The sequence below is a fragment of the Neoarius graeffei genome, chromosome 24 (genome assembly GCF_027579695.1).
Source record: "Neoarius graeffei isolate fNeoGra1 chromosome 24, fNeoGra1.pri, whole genome shotgun sequence".
Taxonomy (NCBI): domain Eukaryota; kingdom Metazoa; phylum Chordata; class Actinopteri; order Siluriformes; family Ariidae; genus Neoarius; species Neoarius graeffei.
The window spans coordinates 45,248,214-45,261,198 of record NC_083592.1 but is presented as its reverse complement, the minus strand read 5'-3'; the positions used below and the strand labels follow the sequence as shown (position 1 = coordinate 45,261,198).

Below are 12,985 nucleotides of genomic sequence, written 5' to 3'. Positions count from 1 at the left end.
AATTTTTGGAGGAATTTCACAAAACTTGGCAGGATTCTTTGTTATATGTCGGTAATACGCATATTGTAATTTTGTTCAATTCGGTCGCATTTTACCAGAGTTATGGCACAGTTGCCAGCGGGGGATATTGTGCTCTCCGAGCGCTCTTGTTTTCTAACACAAAGAAAACACAATTCAACACACTTTTTTTTTTCCTTTTTTATTCTTCTTCTTCTTTCCTGTTCATATTAAAAACACCTGAACAGCTCATCACAAGAATAATGGAAACATAATCATCAGAAACAAGCTTAAAAGGCGAGCCAGTCCTTTCCAAGTCACTCTGAACTGGTAATCAAACAAGGTTTTAACAGCATGGAGAACTCCACTGACGAACCATAGCCATGAATATGCACTTAATTAAATGATGCTTGAAAGTGTTTGCTCCCGAGTAAAAACTAAACCCGAACCCAAACCACTGAACACGTTAAACATCCCTCTTTGTTTGCTGGTGTCTTAATAGTAAGTCGGATTAATCAGCGGGTTTGAACATGTGATTCTTATTTACAACAACTGTAGCAAAGATGCACTTAACTCACATTTAGTTCATACATTGAAAAATATGCTTCGTTTTTCCCTTTGGTCATATCACATGAAAAATAAAAACACAAAGATGCACAGGGGCTATCCTTATGTGTGTGTATATATATATATCGAGTGATTTTCCTTCTTTCTTTTCAGATTTCTTTCCTCCAGTCGTTATTTCTGCTTAAAATAGAGGACATTTGTATTAAAAACGAGTTTTTCTTCACAGACCAGCGTTATGCTAAAGCGAGAGCACTGAACAGAGTTAAACACTCGACACACTACAGCACAGCTCGAACGGTTCTGTACAGCTTCCAGGAATGACGATCCTGCACACATCAGGAGACCAGTTTTCAAAATACTGGAACACAATGTCTTTTTTTTTTTTTCTTCTCACGTCTTTAGCACACAATACAGGGCAAAATGGATGAAATACGGGAGAAATAAATACGTCGTGAGATCAAGTAATCTGCAACAAAAGTCTCCTGAAATGTATTTTTGAATAAGAGTGAATCGGAAGTTCACCTTTGGCTTCACAGTGAATGCAAAACATTGAACGATTAACGAATAGAAATTCTTAGACACGTGTCTTTCTAAACATCGCCTCAAAGTGAGAAGAGCGTAACTTTACGTCTTTTTGTCGCGACCTGTTGGAACCTGCGTTTACGCAAGAGACGTTCAAATGAAAACTATACAAATGGCTGTGTCTAAAATCACTCACTCATTCACTGCTTCCTACTCACTATCTAGGGAATAATGCTGCGTTCATGTGCTATGGGAAGATGATATTTTCCAGTTGGGAAGTGGTATTTACCAGTGTGTTGTGTTCACATGCTTTTGTTGTTGTTGACAAATTAAAGATGGTGGACCAGATTCAGAATCAGGCCTGTTATTTGGCTAAAACAATTATAGATTGCCTTGTTCATCAGCTGCAGCAGGAATATGAGTTATCAAAAGTCAAAAGGTAAATAATGCTGAATATTTCCTGATCATGACAAGTAGAGATTTTCTTAACACATTGAATGCCACGCAGTTTTTGGAAATTTGGCTGTAGCCACAATGAGAGTAGCCAGTATCTAGATCATTGTTGGCCTTCTTTGGACAGCCACAGAATATTTTGTATTAGGCTATAATATACGTATTATAATAATATAATATACATAACATGACTCGTTTAGGGCGGCACGGTGGTGTAGTGGTTAGCGCTGTCGCCTCACAGCAAGAAGGAACTGGGTTCGAGCCCCGTGGCCGGCGAGGGCCTTTCTGTATGGAGTTTGCATGTTCTCCCCGTGTCCGCGTGGGTTTCCTCCGGGTGCTCCGGTTTCCCCCACAGTCCAAAGACATGCAGGTTAGGTTAACTGGTGACTCTAAATTGACCATAGGTGTGAATGTGAGTGTGAATGGTTGTCTGTGTCTGTGTGTCAGCCCTGTGATGACCTGGCGACTTGTCCAGGGTGTACCCCGCCTTTCGCCCGTAGTCAGCTGGGATAGGCTCCAGCTTTCCTGCGACCCTGTAGAAGGATAAAGCGGCTAGAGATAATGAGATGAGATGACTCGTTTAAAAGGTGAGAGTCAGCTTTCCGTAGGTGAAAACCACTTCTTTCTTGGTTCATAAGCTCGTCTTGTACCGCTTGCCGCCATGTTGAAAAGGTTAAAGTTCATCTCATCTCGGCAACTCGTGTATCAAAATTTTCTACGAGTTGCCCAGTGGAAAATACCACAGGAGAGGGCGTTCATGTGTGCTTCCCATGTCGGCGTTTGGTATTTACCATAATTCCCATAGCACATGAACGCACCATTACTATATAGAGGACTATATAGTGAGCTCATTGGTAAAATGAGAAAAAAAAAACGCTTTCGGACACTTCGCCGCCGCACCGTTATTTACGTCATTACTGTCGCGCAATTCAAACATGCCGGATCAGTCGGCTGGTGGGTTTTCAAAATAATAAACACATGCGTGTATTTTTGTACAATACTTTTCACAGTGCACTGTAGGATACTATGAGTCCGCTATGTAGGGTGTAATTATTCTCACTATACATTCGGACAGCACTACAAAATGGTGAACTCACTACAGTATATAGTCCACTATATAGTGAGTAGTGAGTGATTTCGGATACAGGGAGGGTACATATAGTGGACTCCTAGCATCCCACAATGCATCGTGAAAAGCAGCGTACAACCGATGTTCACTAACCAAGCAATATATCCCATCATGCATTGCGGTTGCGCTGATTTCATAAGAACTGTTAAGTATTTTAGATCGATTATAGCAGTAGTTTGTTTTTCCTTCTGAGAACAGGCACAAGACAAATTTATAAGTTGTGGCATGAAAATGGCAATAATATTGCAGTGTGTTGGGGTGAACGGACGGACGGAGGAAGAAACGCGTTATAAACGAACATTCAAGTCCAATTAAAAACAGTAAGAGACTAGAAAAATGAGCTAAAATAGAATAAGACGGATAAAATACAAGAATAAGAGTTAGAGTGCAGAGCGAGGAATTAATCAAAAGCCTCAAATTTGATTGAATAAAAGGCAGCGGCAAAGAAGAAAGAAAGCATTCAGCCTTGATTTAAAAGAACTGAAAGATGCAGCAGACACAAAGTACTTTGTATTGATTAATGTGGGAAATACGCTCAGTATAATATGGATTTATCACAAAAATACATGCATGTATTTTATTTTGAAACCCACCAGCCGACTGATCTGGCACGTTTTAAAGCTAGACTGCCTTTCAGAGTTTTCAAGTCTAGGTCATAAAAAGAATTTTCCCCAACACCTGGTTATTTTTGTTTAGTGGACTGAAAGCTACTGAATTCGAATCACAGACTTCCAATTTTATTAGTTCTTTTTAAATAGAACAGTTAATGAATTTAAAGCCACATGGCCCTAAATTCTCCGCTATTTTTTCCTGCTTCACCATGACCCAATTCAAGATACTACGTCATGCATCACGTGGTGGGTTTTCCCCGTTCGCGCAAGACATTGTGGGATACAAATTTGAAACAGGAGAGAAAAATGGAGGACGTGAGTGTGCGAATGAAGCGTGAAAGACCGACTACAGTAACGGAAAGCGAGAAGAAAAGACGTTATGTTATATACGAAGGAAAGGAAACGCAGGACCAAACTAATAAATATCGGCGCTCAGCGAGCACCTCGGTGTGATCAGCTGTTCGTTTAGCGACAGAATGATGGAACTGTCAGCGCACGGTCAAAGGTAAACCTGCGCACGCGCACACACACGGATTTCCTCTGTCTGCTTGACTGCGTGAAGCGAGCGATTTCATGCACATTATTTGCTCGGGAATCCGCTCAAATTAAATAACTTCCCAGCCACAGAATGGCCTGATATTTTGTGAGATATTACAGAAATAAACATATGTCACAATGACCAAATTTCAGAGGGAACTAAATTTCACCGATTTTATGAAATCAAAAGGCCGTCTAGCTTTAATTTTGCGACAGTAATGACATAAATAACGGTGCGGCGGAGTAGTGTCCGAAAGTGTTTTTTCATTTTACCTATAAGCTCACTGTATAGTCCTCTATATAGATTTCCCTAGATAGTGAATAGGGAGTAGTGAACGAGTGAGTGATTTGGGACACAGCTAAAGTGTATAATCCTTAAATAAAATAGGAAATTCAGGACGCTTCACTGAGGCACCGACCTGTGCAAAAAATATCTTCATGCCATTTACATTCACTGAAAATTCGACGCCTTGTTCGTACCGTCCCCCGTGTCATGGAGGGACGAGGGACGGTTCGGCCCAGTTTGATACCGACCTCGAACCAGGTTTTTCAATAAACGTCTCCAGTAAAGGTGCATCTTTATCTGCACTTCAAATACATGACATATGCCTTCAAAACAGTTCAATCAATCAATCAATCAATCAATCAATAATAATAATAATAATAAAATATACGGCGTACCACAGGCTTGACTATATAGCATGCTCTCAAGGCAGGTTCACATAAAAAAAGAAAGAAAGAAAGAAAGAAAACAAAAACAATAGTTCTATCAGCGTTTCAGCTGAAACCAAACATCAGTCATAAAAACAACATGATACAAAGGTGGAACCCCAAACGGTGGTCATTTATCAGGGATGATATGTTATTTCATGACATCAACAGCGGTATAGCGCTAGTTCAGAACTCAGAACAGCATGAACCTTTTTTTTTATTAGTCCTTTTATTTCTTTGTTAAAAAAAATCTGACCTTGTATCCGTTGAATAAGCTCTTTTGATCCCGTCCTAAAAGAGGGATATTCGCCTTCACCGTTTCTCCAAACCCACCCGAACGCAGCAGCGCGTCTGAGGCTCTGGAGCCTTCTTCAGTCAGTCTGGACACTCGCTCGCTCCACTAGCACAGCACACACTCATAAACAACACGTCGTCTCTTCTTAAGGCCAGACAGATGGACCCACGGAGAAAGCAGATTAGGAAAATCTTCCCTTGGTCAGATGAAAGTCTTTACTTGAGGCTGTGTTTTTCATGTTTCTGTGACGGAGTTCGCTGTTTCAGCAAAGAGTATCGGTGTTAAAGGACAACTGCACCTACAGGATTGAGAAGAAGAAGAAGAAGAAGGAGAAGAGTCTGAGGACCTTGTTATCATAATCGAATGTACTATCTCATCTCATCTCATTATCTCTAGCCGCTTTATCCTGTTCTACAGGGTCGCAGGCAAGCTGGAGCCTATCCCAGCTGACTACGGGCGAAAGGCGGGGTACATCCTGGACAAGTCGCCAGATCATCACAGGGCTGACACATAGACACAGACAACCATTCACACTCACATTCACACCTACGGTCAATTTAGAGTCACCAGTTAACCTAACCTGCATGTCTTTGGACTGTGGGGGAAACCGGAGCACCCGGAGGAAACCCACGCGGACACGGGGAGAACATGCAAACTCCACACAGAAAGGCCCTCGCCGGCCCCGGGGCTCGAACCCAGGACCTTCTTGCTGTGAGGCGACAGCGCTAACCACTACACCACCGTGCCGCCCGAATGTACTATAATTCAGGAATAGTCACAATGGGGTCTGCTGTTAGAGGAAAGTAAATCAATCACGGGGTGGTGCCCTAACATGATAGCACTTACAAGGCTCGACATGAAAGGAGAACTGAAGGCAAATTTTTTATGATCAAAATTCTATTTCTCATTTCATTAAATATCGGAATGCATTTTTGATGGCTATTTTGTCGCTGCTATAGCAAGTTATGAGTGTTTGAAATATGCTCTGTAATATATCAGTCCGTATGTCAAAGCAACGGCCGTAAACGAGATTCGTTGAGACCTGTGCGAGACATCGTAGGACGGAAGTAAAACGTACAGTGGAAATCAAAGCGACCGACATCTGCCAACGTTGTCAAAAGACGCGTGCGCCCTCTTTCGAATGCTGGGGAGAGCAGGGAAATGTGGGATGGGGGAGACCTGGGGCAGTTTGTATTCCCGTAAATTAATTTCGACCAATCAGCTTTTAGATTCCATCAGAAGTTAGACGTTGTCCCTCAGATTAACCAACTTCCTTTGGATTCATGAAGCTGGACACTGCAGTAAATGAAGTTTGTGGAGTTTAAACATTTTATCAACCAAAACTTGTATTTTTGACTCCTGTCAGAGCTCCTGCTATAGATGTAACCGGCAGAATGGAGTAGCTGTAAGTAGGAGACTTTTATTTTGACGCTCATAGAGAGCCTTTGAAATCTCGCGTTGGGTCCCAAAGTATCATTTGGTCTCATTAGCGGTTTGCAGTACATGAGTTGTAGCATTCGCCAGGGCACCATCGTCAAGTTGGCTGGTGAGGTCTAGAAGTCTGCAGTTAACACTACGAGTGAAACTTTTGAAGCTTTGAAATATCACTCCAACAGTGAGGCGAAATTACTAACCTTCAGTGTGCATGGTTGTTGGTATAGCTGGTATCTGAGAGAAGCCAACAAGACGTATGCGGTGTGCCCTCGGTAGTTTGTGTGGTCAGATGCAAGCCATACCAGCGGGGAAGTTGGGCCGGGAGCTGGAGTAAGCTAATTGGCACGATGCCACCATAGCGCAGGACGGTGTACAGTGGTGGCAGAACGTTAATAGTCACTGTTTTGCTTTCATTTGTTTTATATTTTTATTATTTTGTTGTTTTCTTGGATCGTGCCGGTTTCCTTGGTTAGGAATTTTACTGAGTGCCCATCTAGCCTTGGCATATGCAGCTGCTCTATACTACCCTGGGGTCAGGGAGCATAGAATTTGCTTTGCTTATTTGTTTTGTTTTGGGAGAATCCTCACTGGGTTGGTTGTGTTCTAACAAGAGTGATATACCGTGTGCAGTGGTTTGAATCCTCTTAAGTGTGTACGTTTCTTATCTGACTTTGGGTCATGTTGCTGTGAATTAATGGACTGGTGTGAATTTAACTAATAAGGGTGTGTAACCAGTGAGTGAAGATTTCTACCCTTCTTTGTGATTTTCTTTATCCCTGTACTCTAAGGCCGAATCCCATTTCACCCCTTGGACATACCCCTTGGCCCTTCCCCTCCATTTTGCGCGTTCACGTGAAGGGGTAGGGGTATCCCAATCCCAGTTAACGCGGAGGGGTAGGGGAAGGGGTAGGGCTTCTGTACCCCTCCAAACGGAGATTTTCCTGGAGCTGACTCCGAACGAAGGGGTTTGAGTGATTTCCCACAATGCCATGCGGATTTCAGCGAGATTTCATGCGGATTTCAGAAAGATGGCGGTTCCCGCGGCGAAAGATTGTCATAAATGTATTTTCTCCATTATTTACGTGTTTTAAGTTGTTATCCAGAGGAAACACGCCGCTTGATTCGCTTTCGAGCTGAGAATGAGCAGCGATTTCTGAAATCCAAGCTGCTGCTAAAAAGCTTTGGGAGTGAGTATTGTTTTCGGTTGCTTGACTACGTACGTTTTGTTCTGTTATTCTCGCTTTTATTGTTTACATGAGTGTTCTGACACCTCATTCTGTCGGATGTGGTGCACGAAGCGCCAAAGATATCCCATTCAGTGGTGTTAGTTAACAAATCACACCCTGCCAGCAGAGATTTCTGGTTCTGCCTCTGGCTCTGACTGTAGCGGCTGGTCGCAGCCAGTGACGCATTTGGTCGCGTTTTGCTAACGTAAACGCTGACGGAGGTACGCGATGACGTATGCGATCGTTGAAGGGCTATCCCAATACGTAGGGGTTGAATTTCAAGCCCTATCCCTTGTAGCTCAGTTTCAAGGGGAAGGGCCAAGGGGAAGGGGGAGGGGTAGGGGTAGAAATTAGAATTGGGATTGGGCCTAAGCCAAGCTGCATGTGTCTTGTGCTGACCAACCAAATTATTGGCGTTGTTTTTATAATAAAAAGAGAATATTAAAGATTAAAATGTTATATTTTTAAACCTATTCTTTAATAAAGAAGTTGTACTTTCTCAGCATTGTTTGGGTTCCTGTGTGCCTTATTTCTAAACCGTTGTCTGCTAGTGAAGGGTCACATAGACATCACCGCCTTCTGAACTTTATATCAGGAACAGAAAGAGTAGGAAGGTTTACCGAACACATGAAGCACACAAGTGAAAATATTTTTCAGCATGAGAAGATAAACTTCATATCGCGCCACCGTGTAACGTTCTTTATGTTATATGGACACATCCACAAAAAAACAAAACAAAAACGCAAGTTAGTCGTTTTGTTTACCATTTTGACAATACACGTCTAGTCAGCAGGAAAACACTGGAAGTGACCTCATCGGAGTGAAATATCGGGAATTATTATACATACAGGACACTCTTTCCATGGAATAAAAGCATGTGTTCTATTCCCTTCTAGCGGGTTTCATTCATTTGGTTTGATAGCATGCAATATTGTTAGCATATCGCTTATCCTACGTGTATTACGTCACTCTACCCAATTGAGAACGAGCGTTGAATATGGTTTACGATATCGCATGGTTGTCAAAACAACATGACGTCACATGTCGGAGACGTAAAACTTCCGTGTTAGCGAGCGACTGTGACAATTTGTAAACAAACATGGCCGCCAGGTTCGCTTCGCTTTTAAATACAGAAGATTTTGAGAGCATTTTGAAAGAGAAAGATGCAATGAACACCCGAAACGAATGTAATATAATAATAATAATAATAATAATATCCATCTTCGGGCGGCACGGTGGTGTAGTGGTTAGCGCTGTCGCCTCACAGCAAGAAGGTCCTGGGTTCGAGCCCCGGGGCCGGCGAGGGCCTTTCTGTGTGGAGTCTGCATGTTCTCCCCGTGTCTGCGTGGGTTTCCTCCGGGTGCTCCGGTTTCCCCCACAGTCCAAAGACATGCAGGTTAGGTTAACTGGTGACTCTAAATTGACCGTAGGTGTGAATGTGAGTGTGAATGGTTGTCTGTGTCTATGTGTCAGCCCTGTGATGACCTGGCGACTTGTCCAGGGTGTACCCCGCCTTTCACCCGTAGTCAGCTGGGATAGGCTCCAGCTTGCCTGCGACCCTGTAGAAGGATAAAGCGGCTACAGATAATGAGATGAGATGAGATATCCATCTTCGACTTGTTCAGTATCATGCTAGCTGAATGGAATATATCTGATACACCACGAAAAAAGCCAGCCAATATTATTTAAATATGTCGTTCAGATCTGTGATGGTCTGAAAAATGCAGGTTTTCCAACATGAGAAGATAAACTTCCTATCTTCAAGCCATCGTGTGATTTTCTTTTTATTATATTAACACATTCACAAACAAAAAGTACCCAAATTTATCAAAAACAGTTCATCGATTTCCTCATGAGTGACCTAGAGAGATTTATGTCACGGTTTTGGTTCTCCATGTCCTGGATGGAGCTCGTATGAAAAATACGAGTGGTGTATTTCCCAGTAAAACACTCATGTCTATATAATATTACCCTGTATTAATAATATTCACATCCCACACTGAGTGTGTATGTGATTTAATTTTGTGTGAATTATGCACAGTAATGTCTGTTATTCTAAAACATGATGCACTCCCATTTATAGAAAGATATATTTAAAAACAGACCTCTGGCATGATGGAAATGTGTTGTGAAGTCGTTTGTATAAAATCATGCTCTTCATCTCACCCTCTCTTCCTCAAAGCTGATGAGTCCTTCATCATCATCACTCTCCAGTTCCTCGGGTTCTTCACTGACCAGAGCGCTCAGCTCGGTGTTGGCCGTCCGGGGCAGCAGGATCCTCAGCAGACGCTGCAGGGGCGACTGACTGCTTTTCTTCGGCGAGATCTCCTGCTGCTCCAGGTTGTCACTTTGCTTTTTGGCAAAGTTCACAAAGACCTACGAGACAGATAGATTTTAATCCTGATGAACTGCTGCTGAAGTGCTCAGGGTTTAGATCGGGGCGACTAAAACATATCACAATATATATAGGCACATGTAAAGAAATGCTGTAGACCAAGAATAGCTTAAAAAATAATGAAATGAAATGTTTCAACGTTAAAAAAAATACAATAAATACGTTTATAGTAAGTGAAATCAAACCCGAGAAGAATTTTGATCATTTTAAGTCTTTGCTGAAAAGGTTTTTCTTTCGGGCTGCTAATGGATAAATTTTCTATACTACAACTGATCATATTAATGTATCATTATATTATATTATATTATATTATATTATATTATATTATATTATATTATAGGTGGCACGGTGGTGTAGTGGTTAGCGCTGTTGTCTCACAGCAAGAAGGTCCGGGTTCGAGCCCCGTGGCCGGCGAGGGCCTTTCTGTGTGGAGTTTGTATGTTCTCCCCGTGTCCGCGTGGGTTTCCTCCGGGTGCTCCGGTTTCCCCCACAGTCCAAAGACATGCAGGTTAGGTTAACTGGTGACTCTAAATTGACCGTAGGTGTGAATGTGAGTGTGAATGGTTGTCTGTGTCTATGTGTCAGCCCTGTGATGGCCTGGCGACTTGTCCAGGGTGTACCCCGCCTTTCGCCCGTAGTCAGCTGGGATAGGCTCCAACTTGCCTGCGACCCTGTAGAACAGGATAAAGCAGCTAGAGATAATGAGATGAGATTATATTATACGAGATATTTCCATCATATTCTGATTTTCTTTCATAGAATCATTTTATTGATTTTGCAACTGCAATATTTTATGAAGATAAAGATAAATTATTTTTAGACAATAAGCAATATAAATTTGCTTTGCTTTAGACATTTTAGTTTTTATACACACACAAACACACACATTACAAAATATTTACTTCAATTTTTTTTACATTTTGTATAATGGACAATGTTTTGTAATGTAGCTATTTATTAATGTCTGTAATGCGTATTTGATCATATTTCAATGTTAATTTTGTATGAAATAAGTACAGTATTAAATTATTATTATTACTACAGTAAGCCATAATAAATGAAACAAAGTCAATATTTGGTGTGAGACGACCCTTTGCTTTAAAAAAAATAGCAGTCTCAGGTCCAATGAGTGGAGTTTTATGCGGAAATGAGCTGTAGGTTTTACTGAGCATCTTACAGACCCAGCCACAGTTCTTCTGGACACTTTGACTGTCACACTCGCTTCTTCATTTTGCACCAAAACCCAGCAGCCTTCATTATGTTTTCTTTTTTAATCTGAAAAGTGCTCTCTTATGAAATATGCTGCTCAGATACAAACTTTTTTTCTGCAACATTTAATTTTGTGCTGGAAAACGAACGCTTGGACTCTAAAATGTTTTGGACTGGCTCGATAATGTACAAGTCATAAAATAGAAATCTATAACAAAGTTTGTATAAAAAAACAACAATAGGGTGCCTAAGACTTTTGCATAGTACTGTGTGTATATATTAGCTACAGTTAAATTGTAGCTCACTGGACTTTACAGGATAAGAAAAGAGTAAAATGACGTCGAGATGCATTTCTGCAAGAAAATGCAAGTATGATTGTGCCGCAGAAGCCCAAAAAAAGATAAGATAATGGATGGAGGGATGGGTGAGTGAGTCAGGTGAGCTGGTCTGAGCTGTGAAATGAAGTTCGATGGCTATTGGATGAATCGTGACTGAGTGGTAGAGCTTGGCTTCTGATGGCCAGTGGATTCCTATTGAGCAAAAAATGCACAGCCATCAATGGGAGAAAAATGGATGGACAAAAAACAAATAAAAAAATTCAGAGCTGATTTCATAGCTGTGTACTGAGGTACTGAGTTGTACTGATGTATGGTAAATTTGGTGGCTTTGTGATGTAGCATGACCGAGCAGGACAACTTTGATTCCGTGTTTCAGATAGTCTATGGGGCAAAAAAGCGACAGAAAAGCAAGAAAACGAGTGCATCCTTCCAAAAACAGTATACAAGCACACTATTTGGGCACAGGATGGATGAGTGGAAGTTGGTTTGGGGTCAATATTTCAAAAACTGTTGGAGAAGAAGTGCAGTAAAAAAAAAAAATAATAATAATAATTAAAGCAGTCTGATAACAGGAGTGTGATTGCAAACATAAAACACAAGATTTTAACAACAGGAAGTAGTTATCAGGTAAAGGGAATTGAGTGCAAACATAAAAAGAAAGATGAATTAAACTGAATTAAACGTTTTAAAATACAACCCCGATTCCAAAAAAGTCGGGACAAAGTACAAATTGTAAATAAAAACGGAATGCAATAATTTACAAATCTCAAAAACTGATATTGTATTCACAATAGAACATAGACAACATATCAAATGTCGAAAGTGAGACATTTTGAAATTTCATGCCAAATATTGGCTCATTTGAAATTTCATGACAGCAACACATCTCAAAAAAGTTGGGACAGGGGCAATAAGAGGCTGGAAAAGTTAAAGGTACAAAAAAGGAACAGCTGGAGGACCAAATTGCAACTCATTAGGTCAATTGGCAATAGGTCATTAACATGACTGGGTATAAAAAGAGCATCTTGGAGTGGCAGCGGCTCTCAGAAGTAAAGATGGGAAGAGGATCACCAATCCCCCTAATTCTGCACCGACAAATAGTGGAGCAATATCAGAAAGGAGTTCGACAGTGTAAAACCGCAAAGAGTTTGAACATCTCATCATCTACAGTGCATAATATCATCAAAAGATTCAGAGAATCTGGAAGAATCTCTGTGCGTAAGGGTCAAGGCCGGAAAACCATACTGGGTGCCCGTGATCTTCGGGCCCTTAGACGCCACTGCATCACATACAGGCATGCTTCTGTATTGGAAATCACAAAATGGGCTCAGGAATATTTCCAGAGAACATTATCTGTGAGCACAATTCACCGTGCCATCCGCCGTTGCCAGCTAAAACTCTATAGTTCAAAGAAGAAGCCGTATCTAAACATGATCCAGAAGCGCAGACGTCTTCTCTGGGCCAACGCTCATTTAAAATGGACTGTGGCAAAGTGGAAAACTGTTCTGTGGTCAGAAGAATCAAAATTTGAAGTTCTTTATGGAAATCAGGGACGCCGTGT

The 12,985-nt window shown here is 41.4% G+C and overlaps 1 protein-coding gene across 1 annotated transcript in view; it reads right to left on the bottom strand.

Moving 5' to 3' along the window:
* Positions 1 to 31: 31 nt before the first annotated feature.
* abca2 (ATP-binding cassette, sub-family A (ABC1), member 2) overlaps positions 32 to 12,985 on the bottom strand; it is a 187,968-nt gene continuing 175,014 nt past the window's right edge. Inside the window, exons 48-49 of the mRNA XM_060907364.1 lie at positions 9,649 to 9,858; positions 32 to 5,120 (exon numbers count right to left, since the gene is read on the bottom strand). Of these exons, the coding sequence (XP_060763347.1) occupies positions 5,085 to 5,120; positions 9,649 to 9,858 (246 nt within the window). The 3' untranslated portion in view covers positions 32 to 5,084. The remainder of the gene's footprint in view (positions 5,121 to 9,648; positions 9,859 to 12,985) is intronic.